Source organism: Perca fluviatilis, chromosome 1 (assembly GCF_010015445.1).
Source record: "Perca fluviatilis chromosome 1, GENO_Pfluv_1.0, whole genome shotgun sequence".
In the NCBI taxonomy this organism is placed as follows: domain Eukaryota; kingdom Metazoa; phylum Chordata; class Actinopteri; order Perciformes; family Percidae; genus Perca; species Perca fluviatilis.
This window is the reverse complement of record NC_053112.1, coordinates 18210730-18222924: the sequence shown is the minus strand read 5'-3', so window position 1 is coordinate 18222924 and position 12195 is coordinate 18210730. Positions and strand designations below refer to the sequence as shown.

Here is a 12195-nt window from a genome sequence, read left to right as displayed (position 1 = left end):
GCCTAGCGCCACCGCTGCAGTTACCTCCCTACCAGACACTTTCTTATTTTTAACTGTCAATGCCAATGAAAAATAAATAATTCGACCTGACGGATGGTCCGTGTACTTTTTCGTTCATTCGATTTTCATTTCATAAACAGACTTAAAAAACAAAAAACGAATGGTTATTTGATTTTCGTTTTAAAATACAACAATTGAAATTGAAATACAAGGCATTTTTTTCCTTTTCATGGTCAAAAGGGGATGGGAGAAATTTAAAAATATGCTGTGATTTTCATTTTCTATTTCATATAACAAAAATAAAATCACTCGGAAATAGAAATGAAAAAAGGTTGTTTTTTTCATATTCAGAGACCGGATGTTGTCATTTCCAAGGCAACAGCGCCAGCATAGTCTACCAGTGTTGCTTTCAGCCCAGGCTAAAATTACTTTGGAAACCTGTGCTCTTGATAATGCTTGGGGGGGAATTTTATTTCATAATGTCACATGTATTTATTCCCCTCTCTCCCTGCCTCCCTCTGACTCTCTGTCTCTACCTGCCGCAGACAACTTCGCCCCAATCGAACCAGCTGAGGAAACAGACTTTCGGTTCACGGCTGCAACGTTACCGTTACGCCACCGTTAACAATCCCAGCAAACTTTCTGTTGCTGATCTGGCAGAGTCACCGGCGGTTCAGGATCAGATCATGGGGATCTGACCTCCGGTGCTGCTATTATAATATTAGCTGCTGTTGCAGCTAGCTAGCAGCTAGCCGCCAGCCCTGTGACCTCGGTCCCCACGGTTCGCTCCCCGGTGCTGACTGACTCTGGTCCGTCTGCAGAGCTGGCGTTACCCGCTCTAGCTGAGTTGGGAATCTGCCGCGCTCGTGATTTATTCATATTTTATTTTATTTGCAGATAGTGATATGCTATGATGCACTGATGTCAGGCAGGCTTGCTGCTGCTTTTAGTCTGAGTCTGTGAGATAACCAAACTTCCCTTAAATATAACGTGCATATAAATAGATGGAATAAATAAAAGTCCCTCGAAATACATAGTAAAACATACATGTATTTAGGCTATTGAAGTATTATGACTAAAGCCTGTATTTCATGATCTATTTCGCCATATGTATAGCGTATATTGTAAAGGGGGCAAAAACGGAAGTTATAGGCTACAGATTCCCTCAGCTGCAGCCGGGACATTCTAAAACGCTTAACGTGAAAAAGCTTAACTTTAATGTACCTAAACAATGATCAATCAAATATCAGTCAGTTATCAGTCAGATAACGTCCATAACGACTTTGTGTTAGATTTAAAAAATCGCTTAACGTGAAAAAGCTTAATGGTTAACCACGTTAAGCTTTTTCCTTACAATTTCCCTTAATGAAGCAGAAACCCTTAATGTCAGCTAACGTCCATAATAATTGTACTTTGGGTTAGATTTTTTAGTTTTTCAGTGGTTATGAGGAGCAATATGAGAGAGAAATTTGGTAATCCTTGATCATTGCTCATTGATCATAGAGCAGGTAACGCCAGCTCTGCAGAGTCAGTCCCGGGGAGCGAACCGCGGGGACCGAGGTCACAGGGCTGGTGGCTAGCTGCTAGCTAGCTGCAGCAGCAGCTAATATTAGAATATTAGACCCAGCACTGGAGGTCTGATCCCTATGATCTGATCCCGAACCCCCGGTGACTCTCTGCCAGATCAGCAAGCTTAACGGCAGCAACAGAAAGTTTGCTGGGATTGTTAACGGTGGCATAACGGTAACGTTACAGCCGTGAACCGAAGTTCATTTGCTCCGCTGGTTCGACTCTCTTCGGGAAGGTTGTTCGTGTGGGTCGAAAAAAAGAAGGCAGGCAGAGGAGAGGGTAATAAATACATGTGACATTATGAAATAAAATTCCCCAAGGATTATCAAGAGTATAGCTAGCGTGTGTTTCCAAAGTAATTTTGGCCTGGGCTGAACACTGGTAGGCTAGGCTGGCTTGCTCTGTAAATGACAACATCCGGCTCTGAATATAAAAAACAAGCCTTTTTTCGTTTCTGTTTTCGAGTGATTTTATTTTTGTTATATAAAATAGAAAATGAAAATCACAGCATATTTTAAATTTCTCCCATCCCATTTCGACAATGAAAAAGAAAAAACGCATTGTATTTCAATTTCAAATGTCATGTTTTAAAACGAAAATCAAATAACCATTCGTTTTTTGTTTTTTAATACCTGTTTATGAAATGAAAATCGAATGAACGAAAAAGTACACGGACCACGGATCATCAGACTCATTCATATCAGAACTGAAACAGTGGAACAACAGACAGTGACCCACAGTCTGTTTCCCCATAGATGGATATACGTTTTCTTTTTTTAAAGAAAAAAGCCAGGTTCTATGGAGGAAATATTTATTCATAATTCATATTGAAAGTCCAAAGAGAAATTCTAAGTCCAAAGAGAAAACAAAGCGAGATCAAATTAAAAATATTATTATTTTTTTTAATTTTCCATTTGGCTTTTGAATTTAATATTTGGCTTTTGAATTTCAATTTAACATTGGCTTTTAATTTTCATTGAATATTTGGCTTTTGAATTTCAATTTAACATTGGCTTTTAATTTTCATTTAATATTTGCCTTTTGAATTTCAATTTAACATTGGGTCCGTGTACTTTTTCGTTCATTCGATTTTCATTTCATAAACAGACTTAAAAAACAAAAAACGAATGGTTATTTGATTTTCGTTTTAAAATACAACAATTGAAATTGAAATACAAGGCATTTTTTTCCTTTTCATGGTCAAAAGGGGATGGGAGAAATTAACAATATGCTGTGATTTTCATTTTCTATTTCATATAACAAAAATAAAATCACTCGGAAATAGAAATGAAAAAAGGTTTGTTTTTTCATATTCAGAGACCGGATGTTGTCATTTCCAAGGCAACAGCGCCAGCATAGCCTACCAGTGTTGCTTTTAGCCCAGGCTAAAATTACTTTGGAAACCTGTGCTCTTGATAATGCTTGGGGGGAATTTTATTTCATAATGCCACATGTATTTATTCCCCTCTCTCCCTGCCTCCCTCTGACTCTCTGTCTCTACCCGTCGCAGACAACTTCGCCCCAATCGAACCAGCTGAGGAAACCTGGGATTGTTAACGGTGGCGTAACGGTAACGTTACAGCCGTGAACCGAAAGTCTATTTGCTCCGCTGGTTCGACTGTCTTCGGGCGAAGTTGTCTGCGGTGGGTAGAGACAGGGAGGCAGGGAGAGAGGGTAATAAATACATGTGACATTATGAAATAAAATTCCCCCCAAGGATTATCAAGAGTATAGCTAGGTTTCCAAAGTAATTTTGGCCTGGGCTGAACACTGGTAGGCTAGGTTGGTGCTGTTGCCTTGGAAATAACAACATCCGGTCTCTGAATATAAAAAAACAAGCCTTTTTTCGTTTCTGTTTTCGAGTGATTTTATTTTTGTTATATAAAATAGAAAATGAAAATCACAGCATATTTTAAATTTCTCCCATCCCATTTCGACTATGAAAAAGAAAAAACGCATTGAATTTAGCCCAGGCTAAAATTACTTTGGAAACCTGTGCTCTTGATAATGCTTGGGGGGAATTTTATTTCATAATGTCACATGTATTTATTCCCTTCTCTCCCTGCCTCCCTCTGACTCTCTGTCTCTACCCGTCGCAGACAACTTCGCCCCAATCGAACCAGCTGAGGAAAGTTCAATTACGTTACGCTGTAACGGTACGTTTAGTACACCACCGTTAACAATCCCAGCAAACTTTCTGTTGCTGCCGTTAAGCTTGCTGATCTGGCAGAGATCACGGGGTTCCGGGGGGGGATCAGATCTGTGGGATCAGACCTCCGGTGCTGGGTCTAATATTCTAATATTAGCTGCTGCTGCAGCTTGCAGGTAGCCACCAGCCCTGTAACCTCGGTCCTCGCGGTTCGCTCCCCGGGACTGACTCTGCAGAGCTGGCGTTACCTGCTTTATGATCAATGAGCAATGATCAAGGATTACCAAATTTCTCTTTCATAACCACTGAAAACTGTCAAAAATCTAACCCAATGGACGTAGCTGACATTAAGGGTTTCTGCCTCATTAAGGGATATTGTAAGGAAAAAGCTTAATGTACCTAAACAGTGATCAAAAAATCTAACCCAAGTCATGGACGTTATCTGACTGATAACTGACTGATATCTGATTGATCATTATTTAGGTACAATAAAGTTAAGCTTTTTCACGTTAAGCGTTTTAGAATGTCCCTGCTGCAGCTGAGGGAATCTGTAGCTTTTTGCCCCCCTTTACATAAATATACATATGGCTATGAAATAGATCATGAAATACATAAATGAGGAAATACACATGAAAATAGGCATTAGTCATAATAGTTAAATAGCCTAAATACATGTATGTTTTACTTGTATTTATTTCGAGGGACTTTTATTTATTCCATCTATGCACGTTATATAGGAAGTTTGGTTATCTCACAGACTCAGACTAAAAGCAGCTAGTGCATAAGTGCATCATAGCATATCACTATCTGCAAATAAAATAAAATATGAATAAAACCACGAAGGGCAGATTCCCAGCTCAGCTAGAGCGGGTAACGCCAGCTCTGCAGACGGACCAGATCGAGTCGTCGTTCCGGAAGCAAACTGCGGGGACCGAGGTCACAGGGCTGGTGGCTACGCTAGCTAGCTGCAGCAGCAGCTAATATTAGAATAGACCCAGCACCGGAGGTCTGATTCCCATGATCTGATCCCGAACCGCCGGTGACTCTGCCAGATCAGCAACAGAAAGTTTGCTGGGATTGGTAACGGTGGCGTAACGGTAACGTTACAGCCGTGAACTGAAAGTCTGTTTCCTCAGCTGGTTCGATTGGGGCGAAGTTGTCTGCGGCAGGTAGAGACAGAGAGTCAGAGGGAGGCAGGGAGAGAGGGGAATAAATACATGTGACATTATGAAATAAAATTCCCCCCAAGCATTATCAAGAGTACAGGTTTCCAAAGTAATTTTGGCCTGGGCTGAAAGCAACACTGGTAGGCTAGGCTGGCGCTGTTGCCTTGGAAATGACAACATCCGGTCTCTGAATATGAAAAAACAAGACATTTTTTCGTTTCTGTTTTCGATTGATTTTATTTATTTTTTTATATAAAATAGAAAATGAAAATCAAAGCATATTTTAAATTTCTCCCATCCCCTGTTGACCATGAAAAGGAAAACATGCCTTGTATTTCAATTTCAAATCTTGTATTTTAAAACGAAAATCAAATAACCATCGTTTTTTGTTTTTTAAGTCTGTTTATGAAATGAAAATCGAATGAACGAAAAAGTACACGGACCGTGCCAACAGATGGATTCTTCTTCCCATTTCTCTTATTGGTCGAATTAATATTTACAAAATGAATATACTTCCAAAACTGTTGTATGTTTTTCAGAATATTCCCTTGCCACCCCCTGCTGTCTGATTTAAAACATTTAAGAAACTGCTTCTTGATTTTATATGGTCAAACAAACGTGCTAGGATAAGACTGTCGTTACTCTATTTGCCCTACCAAGAAGGAGGCTTGATGTGCCCAAACTTAGTATGGTATTACTGGGCAGCTCAGCTTAGATCTATAGGGTACTATTTTAGCAAAAATGACACCCCCATTGGACAGAAATGGAAAGTAACACTTTGAGCCCTCTGTTACCCTTGTACCTTTTTCTGATACAGAAGCTAATTTGATGAGGAAAACTAAAAATCCAATATTTAAAAACATGGTTAAGCTGTGGTATAATGTTAAAAGATATATTAAAGAACCAGTTATTTTATCACGGCTAACCCCAATTTGGGGAAATCAGAACTTCTCCCCGGGGAGAGCCGATGCAGTGTTTAAGCAATGGGCTTTAAATGGATTGGAGAAAATTCAAGATCTATATCCAACAGACTCAGACAACATGATGTCATTTGACATGCTTAGTCACAAATTCAACATTCAAAGGAAATATTTGTTCAAGTATCTACAACTTAGAAGTCATATAGGAACAAAACAAAGCAATTTATGGAAACCACCCAAATCTAAGTTAGAAGAAATGATGTTGTGAAAAGTGAAAATAGCTTTAAAAAGGGAGCAGTTTCTCATCTTTATAAACTACTGTTATCACACTCCCCAGATAATTCAATCTTAAAATTAGAAGCCTGGAAAAAAGATCTGCAAATAAATGTATCACTAGATGAGTGGGAATTGGCTTGTAGTAAAGCGCATAAGCAAACTATAAATTCTAGGTTGAGATTATTACAATACAAGTGGCTTATGTGTGTTTATGTCACTCCTGCTAAATTAAACCAATATAATCCAAATATCCCAGACACATGCACAAAGTGTGGAGAAGGAAAGGAAACATTGTTCCTTTGTTTTTTGGAATGTGGAGAAATTAGGACATTTTTGGGGTGCAATAAAGCAAACTGTGAAGGATATTATTTCTAAAGACCTTCCTCTGGAACCTTCTTTTATAATTTAGGCTTATATCCCAAGCACACAGGATATACAAAAAGCGAGAAGCTTTTCATTGATATATGTTTATTACAAGCTAAAATGTTGATTGCACTGCACTGGAAAAGCATAAGAAGACCAAATATTGGACAGTGGGTTAAGCAGATGTTGGCTACTCTTCCATTGGAACGCATCACATACTTGCTAAAACTTAACTTAACAGAAGATGAAGAGGAGGACGACGTTCATGAATAATTTTACAGTCAGCAATCTGCTTGTTGGGATATGGTTGGTCTCTGTTACTTTGTGTCAAAGAGCATTATGGATATTTCATTTTATATATGGTAACATTGTATTTTGTGTCTGAGAGGGAGTTCTGTTTCATGTCATTTCAAATTCTAAAAAAGACGATTAAACATATTGTTGGAAAAAAAACATTGCCTTTTCGTTTGGACTTGACACGTCAATGTAAATGAGGAGGTGTGGCCCAAAGGCTGGTGGGAGGGTCTGAAACGAAATGGGTGCAGAGGCACCTTATGAGCAGCAGGGGGAGCAGACTGCTGAGGAGCATCTGTCTGCAGCTTCACCACCAGGCTGCCTTAGCCTCTTGTTTCACATGATAGAAAATGATGATGTAGGCTAAACACAAACAACATTTCATGCAACAACTGTGAAGTTTTCATGTAGTTACTATAATTAGGCCTGTGTTAGTGAGCACTAGATTAGGACTGTATTTAACGCTGATTCTGGTTCCCAACTTCACCCCAGGTGACCCCATGCCCCTGGACTCCCCTAGCTTAACTGCTATCAACTTTTCATCAGGGGCTGAGCCCCCCCAAATGTCAGATCCTAGAATTGCCCCTGGTCCAGTTTGAAAAATACCGAATTACCCATTTGCTATTCGGGTTGTAATACAAAAAATATACATAAAAAATAGAGACTTACAGTGATTGCCAGACTTGCACCTGCATTGATGGTAATCTTTGCCATGCCGTTGGCTGCGGTTAAAGCCTGCACATGGCCCGGGTCAACCACCACTGCAACACCTTTTGCCGGAGTGCCGTCAGGATTCCCAACTTCAACCTGCCATCAGAGACACAAACAGCTAAACAATCAGAAAAATGTCTTATTAAAACATATTAAGTTGATTCATGATATGACATTATTTTTCTGCAAACAACACTAGTTGTGCACTAAGTATATGATTTAAAGTAAATAGTATATAGTGTATATACATATATATATATATGTATATATATATATTGTATCATGAATTTTTATTTTTCTCTGGAATCTCATCTGTTTGATAAAATATTTGATTCATAATGAAAATCCATGACCGATAGACAGTTTTGCAACTTTTATATTTAGAATATATTATTAATTATTAGAGTAATAAATAATAAATTAGAGTAAGGAATTTTCTTATTTAAGTAGAAATAAAAAATACTTTTATATATTTTATATAAATCTAAATAAGTACTTTACCGCAACATCAAAGGACATTCCTGGTTTGAAATATTTGGGCGTTTTCTTAAAGGTGATAGTGTAAGGTGATGTAACAATCTGGATACTTCTCAACGCTGCCTCCACCATTTCACCACCTGTGAATGAATGCAGAAACACACAACAGATTTGAACATCTGTTTACTTTCTTTTAGATTAATTGATACAAAGCAACATATCCTGATATCTGTATTTTTTTTTTTTTCCTCTCGTTCTTGTTTGGGAAATTATTATGATTATTGTAATTATTATTATTATTATTATTATTATTGTCCACATTGCTGATATGAGTTATTTTGTGGGGGAGGACAACACTCTGGTTGCCATTGCTAGCCAAAGAGCAACTAGTGTGTACATAGTTCAAAAGGTGATCCCTATGTTGCCCAGGCTGCTATAATAAAAATAAAAAATAACTAGAACTTCAAGGAGTTATGACCGGGTCCAAGCCTCTGATGCCAGTCACCCCTGATACCCCGGGGAGCTTCGCCAGCTTTTTTATGCGAGAAATTAATTATATAAAGCTCAAATATGGGCCGTTTTACGAAAATTGATGGCTAATTGCAAATTTGGTAAGACGTGTCGGACTTTAGGAGCTCCACACAGTCTGACGAGAAAGCGGCAGCCTGCTGGGCTCCATACCAAGGGCAAAGTCACCCTTTGTGGATTACTGCACTATTTACAGTTTGAATTTCGTCATGGCACTTATATCACACATACCCCAAGGTCTTACAAAGCTAACAAAAGCTAACAGTCTGATTTGAATTTAAGGCATTTTTATGAACGTGAGGGGTCTCGTTAGGAGGAGCAGCTAGCTAGCTATATGTCCCATTCAATACAATGGGAAAAGATTGCAGCTAGCTAGCTACACTTTCAGCATAACTATAGTATATTTACAGTTTGAATTTTGTCACGCCAATTATATAACATCTAGACCAAGGTCATATAAAGCTAACCGTTGTGTCCGATTTCAAATTAAGGCATTTTTGTGAACGTCGGGGGTCTTGTTAGGAGGAACAGCTAGCTTGCTATGTGTCCCATTCAATACAATGGGAAATGATTGCGGCTATCTAGCTACACTTTCGGCATAACTATAGTATATTTACAGTTTGAATTTCGTCACGGCATGTATATTATAGGTTCCCCAAGGTCTTACAAAGTTTAGCTAACACTTGTCCGATTTCGGATTTCAATTTAATGCATTTTTGGGAAATTCTGAGGTCTCGTTAGGAGGAAGCTAGCTAGCTCATTGATGGACTCCATCTCACTGCCATAAATAAATAACTCAACACACATATCCATTATAAGATTAACTGGAACCTGCGGTAAGAGATTCGGGCTCAATCGAGCTCAAAGCAGGCCGGGGTCTGTGAAGGACAGGAAGTGCGGCAATGAAGCAACCCAGGCAGCACCAGCCACTGAATTCCGACACACAGTTGGACAAAATTTGCAATTTGCCATCCATTTTTGTAAAACGGCCCATATTTGAGCTTTACATAGTTGATTTCTCGCATAAAAAAGTTTCAGAAGTGAATTTTATAATGGAATAGCAGAGATCTTTGCGACCTAGATTCAGAAGACTACCTGATCTCAGGTCAGTTGTGTGGCCTATGTAAATGTTGGGGCGTGACCGTTCTCTTAATACATCCATGGGCGTGCAAAGGTACAGGTCTTGGGATGCTTACATCAACTTCCAGCTTTGTTGAGATTCACCCTTTTTCAGCGGCAGTAAAATCGGTTTTGCATTCTATCACCCCTTTAAGAAGTATGTTTATTGTAGAAAACCAGGGGAGCAAAAACCAAAATGTAACGGTATAATGCAAACATCAGTAAATATTGAGAAGTGTGAGCTGCAAGGTCTGTGGTACATTCACATTGCAAATATGCCATTAATATTGAATAAGTAAAATGGCCAAAACTCTGTGTTGATTATAGCGCCACCTAATGGCCAATCTTCGCCAAATTTGGTACAGAGCCTCAGAGCGGCATGCCAAACAAGCATCATAAGTTCCGTGTTGATAGCTTTTACTGTGGCAGAGATATTGCAATTACAGTCATCGGCCAAAACAAATAAACATTGATTATAACGCCCCCTAAAGTCCAATCTTTGCCAAATTTGGTACCGAGCATCGTAGTGCGATGCTGAACAAGTATCCAAAGTTCTTTAGTGATAACATTTAATTTGGCCGAGATATGATATGATATGTATGTGGTAGGTAGCTAGGAAAAATTGTTTGGTCGTCAAATGCGCATACTTTAACGTAGCAAAATTCTTTATACAAATTTTGGTCAGGTCCATCTGGGGATGCTATCTACCAGGTTTCGTGCAGATCGGTCGCACGGCCTAGGACGAGTTCCAAAAAGTTGGTTTTGCACATTGCGCGATATTGCGAAAAAAGTGTGTGTGTGGCCTTAGATGGTACCCATCAAATTTTGTATAAATCGGATGAGCCGTTCATGAGATATAAACTTTTTGTACTTGTAGCGCCCCCTAGTGACCAATTTTGTAAAACGCATGGGGGACCTCCAGAGGGTCACAAGTTTAGACCAATGGCGTTCTTTCTGAGGTATTTTCGTTAACCCGTGGTACTGCTCAAGGCTGTCCATTATCTCCAGCGTTGTTTTCGATGGCTATTGAACCCTTGGCTGAGAAAATAAGACAGACAGATAACATTACTGGTATCACCATAGGCAAAAACGAATATAAATTAAGCTTATTTGCTGACGATTTGTTGTTGTATCTAAGTGATGTAGACATTTCAGTCCCGGGTGTAATTAATATAATGACTCAATTCTCAAAAATTTCAGGTTATAAAATTAATAGTGAAATTTTGACTTTAGGTCAAAAACAAATAAACCCAGAAGTATTTAAACAATTTAAAGTACAAAGTGAAATTAAATATTTAGGTTGTTACATAAGCGCAAACAAAAAACAATTGTATAAAAGTACTTTTGTAACATTGAAAAATAATCTAAAACATAATCTAAATAACTACAGTGATCTCAAGATTCGACTCGAGATTGGTACTCCAACACATATTAAGATTTGGAATAATCCGTCTGTTACAATTCAAGGTACTGAATTAAGGTGGAAAACTTGGATGAATGGAGGTATTGAAGCATTATCGGATATCATTAGCTCAAATAATATATCTTCTTTTGATACACTAAAGGATAAATTTAAACTAAAAGACTCAGATATATTTAAATATATGCAGTTAAAAAACTGGGTCAAAGAGAACTGTGATATGAATGATGTTCCAGAAAAGATAAAGACCCTCTTGGAACAAAGTAAGGGAAAGAAAAAATGTATAAGTGTTATGTATGATTATCTCAATAATGTAGTAATCAATTGTAATCTGTTAACTAAAATATATGAAAGCTGGGACAGAGATACAAAGGACTTCAATGCTAAAACAAAATGGAAGGAGTGCTTAAATCTAACATATAAAGCAACAACCAATGAAAATCTTAGATTGATTCAATATAAATTAATGACTAGAATTTATTGTAGTAGGGATAAAATTCATAAGTTTGATGCATCTCCCCCCCCACCTGTTTAAAGTGCGGTAGCAGTGGCTATCTCACTCATTCATTTTGGTACTGTGAAAAAGTAAAGAAAACCTGGCTTGATATTGAGAGATGGCTCTCTTAACATTTGTAAGCAGAAATTTGTATTTACACCAGAAGCCTGCTTACACCAAAATGTAACAAAAATGAAATATCCTATGGGATGGCAATTAATATTTTCCTTATTAGTTTATAAGAAGCTGTTGTTACAAAATTGGAAAAATACAGATACTCCAGGGTTGGAAAAATGGAAAAACGTAATGAAATATTATCTAAACATCGAGAAAACTCTGTCAGTGGACAAAAATAAACAAAAACAATTTTACTCTGTGTGGAAACCAATATTTGACGCTCTGTAATCAGCCCAACGCTAGCTCTGCTCAACTCATTCTGTATTTTACTTTATTTGATTGTAAATCTAACATGGAAACGTTAAATTATTCATATTTAGTTTTTTCTCTCAACAATTAACTTAAGGAGCACCATAAGTGTAATTTGTGTGTGTGTGTGTGTGTGTGTATGTGAATGAGACATTATTATTATTATTATTATTATTATTTCGGTTGGTTAGATTTTGATTTTATTTTATTTTTTTCTTTGTTAGTATGACTTGTTCTGTGCGTTGTAACTTGTCCGGAATGTGTCTAAATACTTGTTTTGT

The 12195-nt window shown here is 37.9% G+C and overlaps 1 protein-coding gene across 4 annotated transcripts in view; it reads right to left on the bottom strand.

Moving 5' to 3' along the window:
* The window catches only part of LOC120556976 (complement C3-like), a 92917-nt gene that overhangs the window by 66896 nt on the left and 13826 nt on the right, over positions 1-12195 (bottom strand). For all 4 annotated transcript variants that reach the window (XM_039798162.1, XM_039797312.1, XM_039798952.1 and 1 more), the window contains 2 exons: positions 7950-8065; positions 7407-7544 (listed from right to left, as the gene is read on the bottom strand). In XM_039798162.1, the coding sequence (XP_039654096.1) occupies positions 7407-7544; positions 7950-8065 (254 nt within the window). The remainder of the gene's footprint in view (positions 1-7406; positions 7545-7949; positions 8066-12195) is intronic.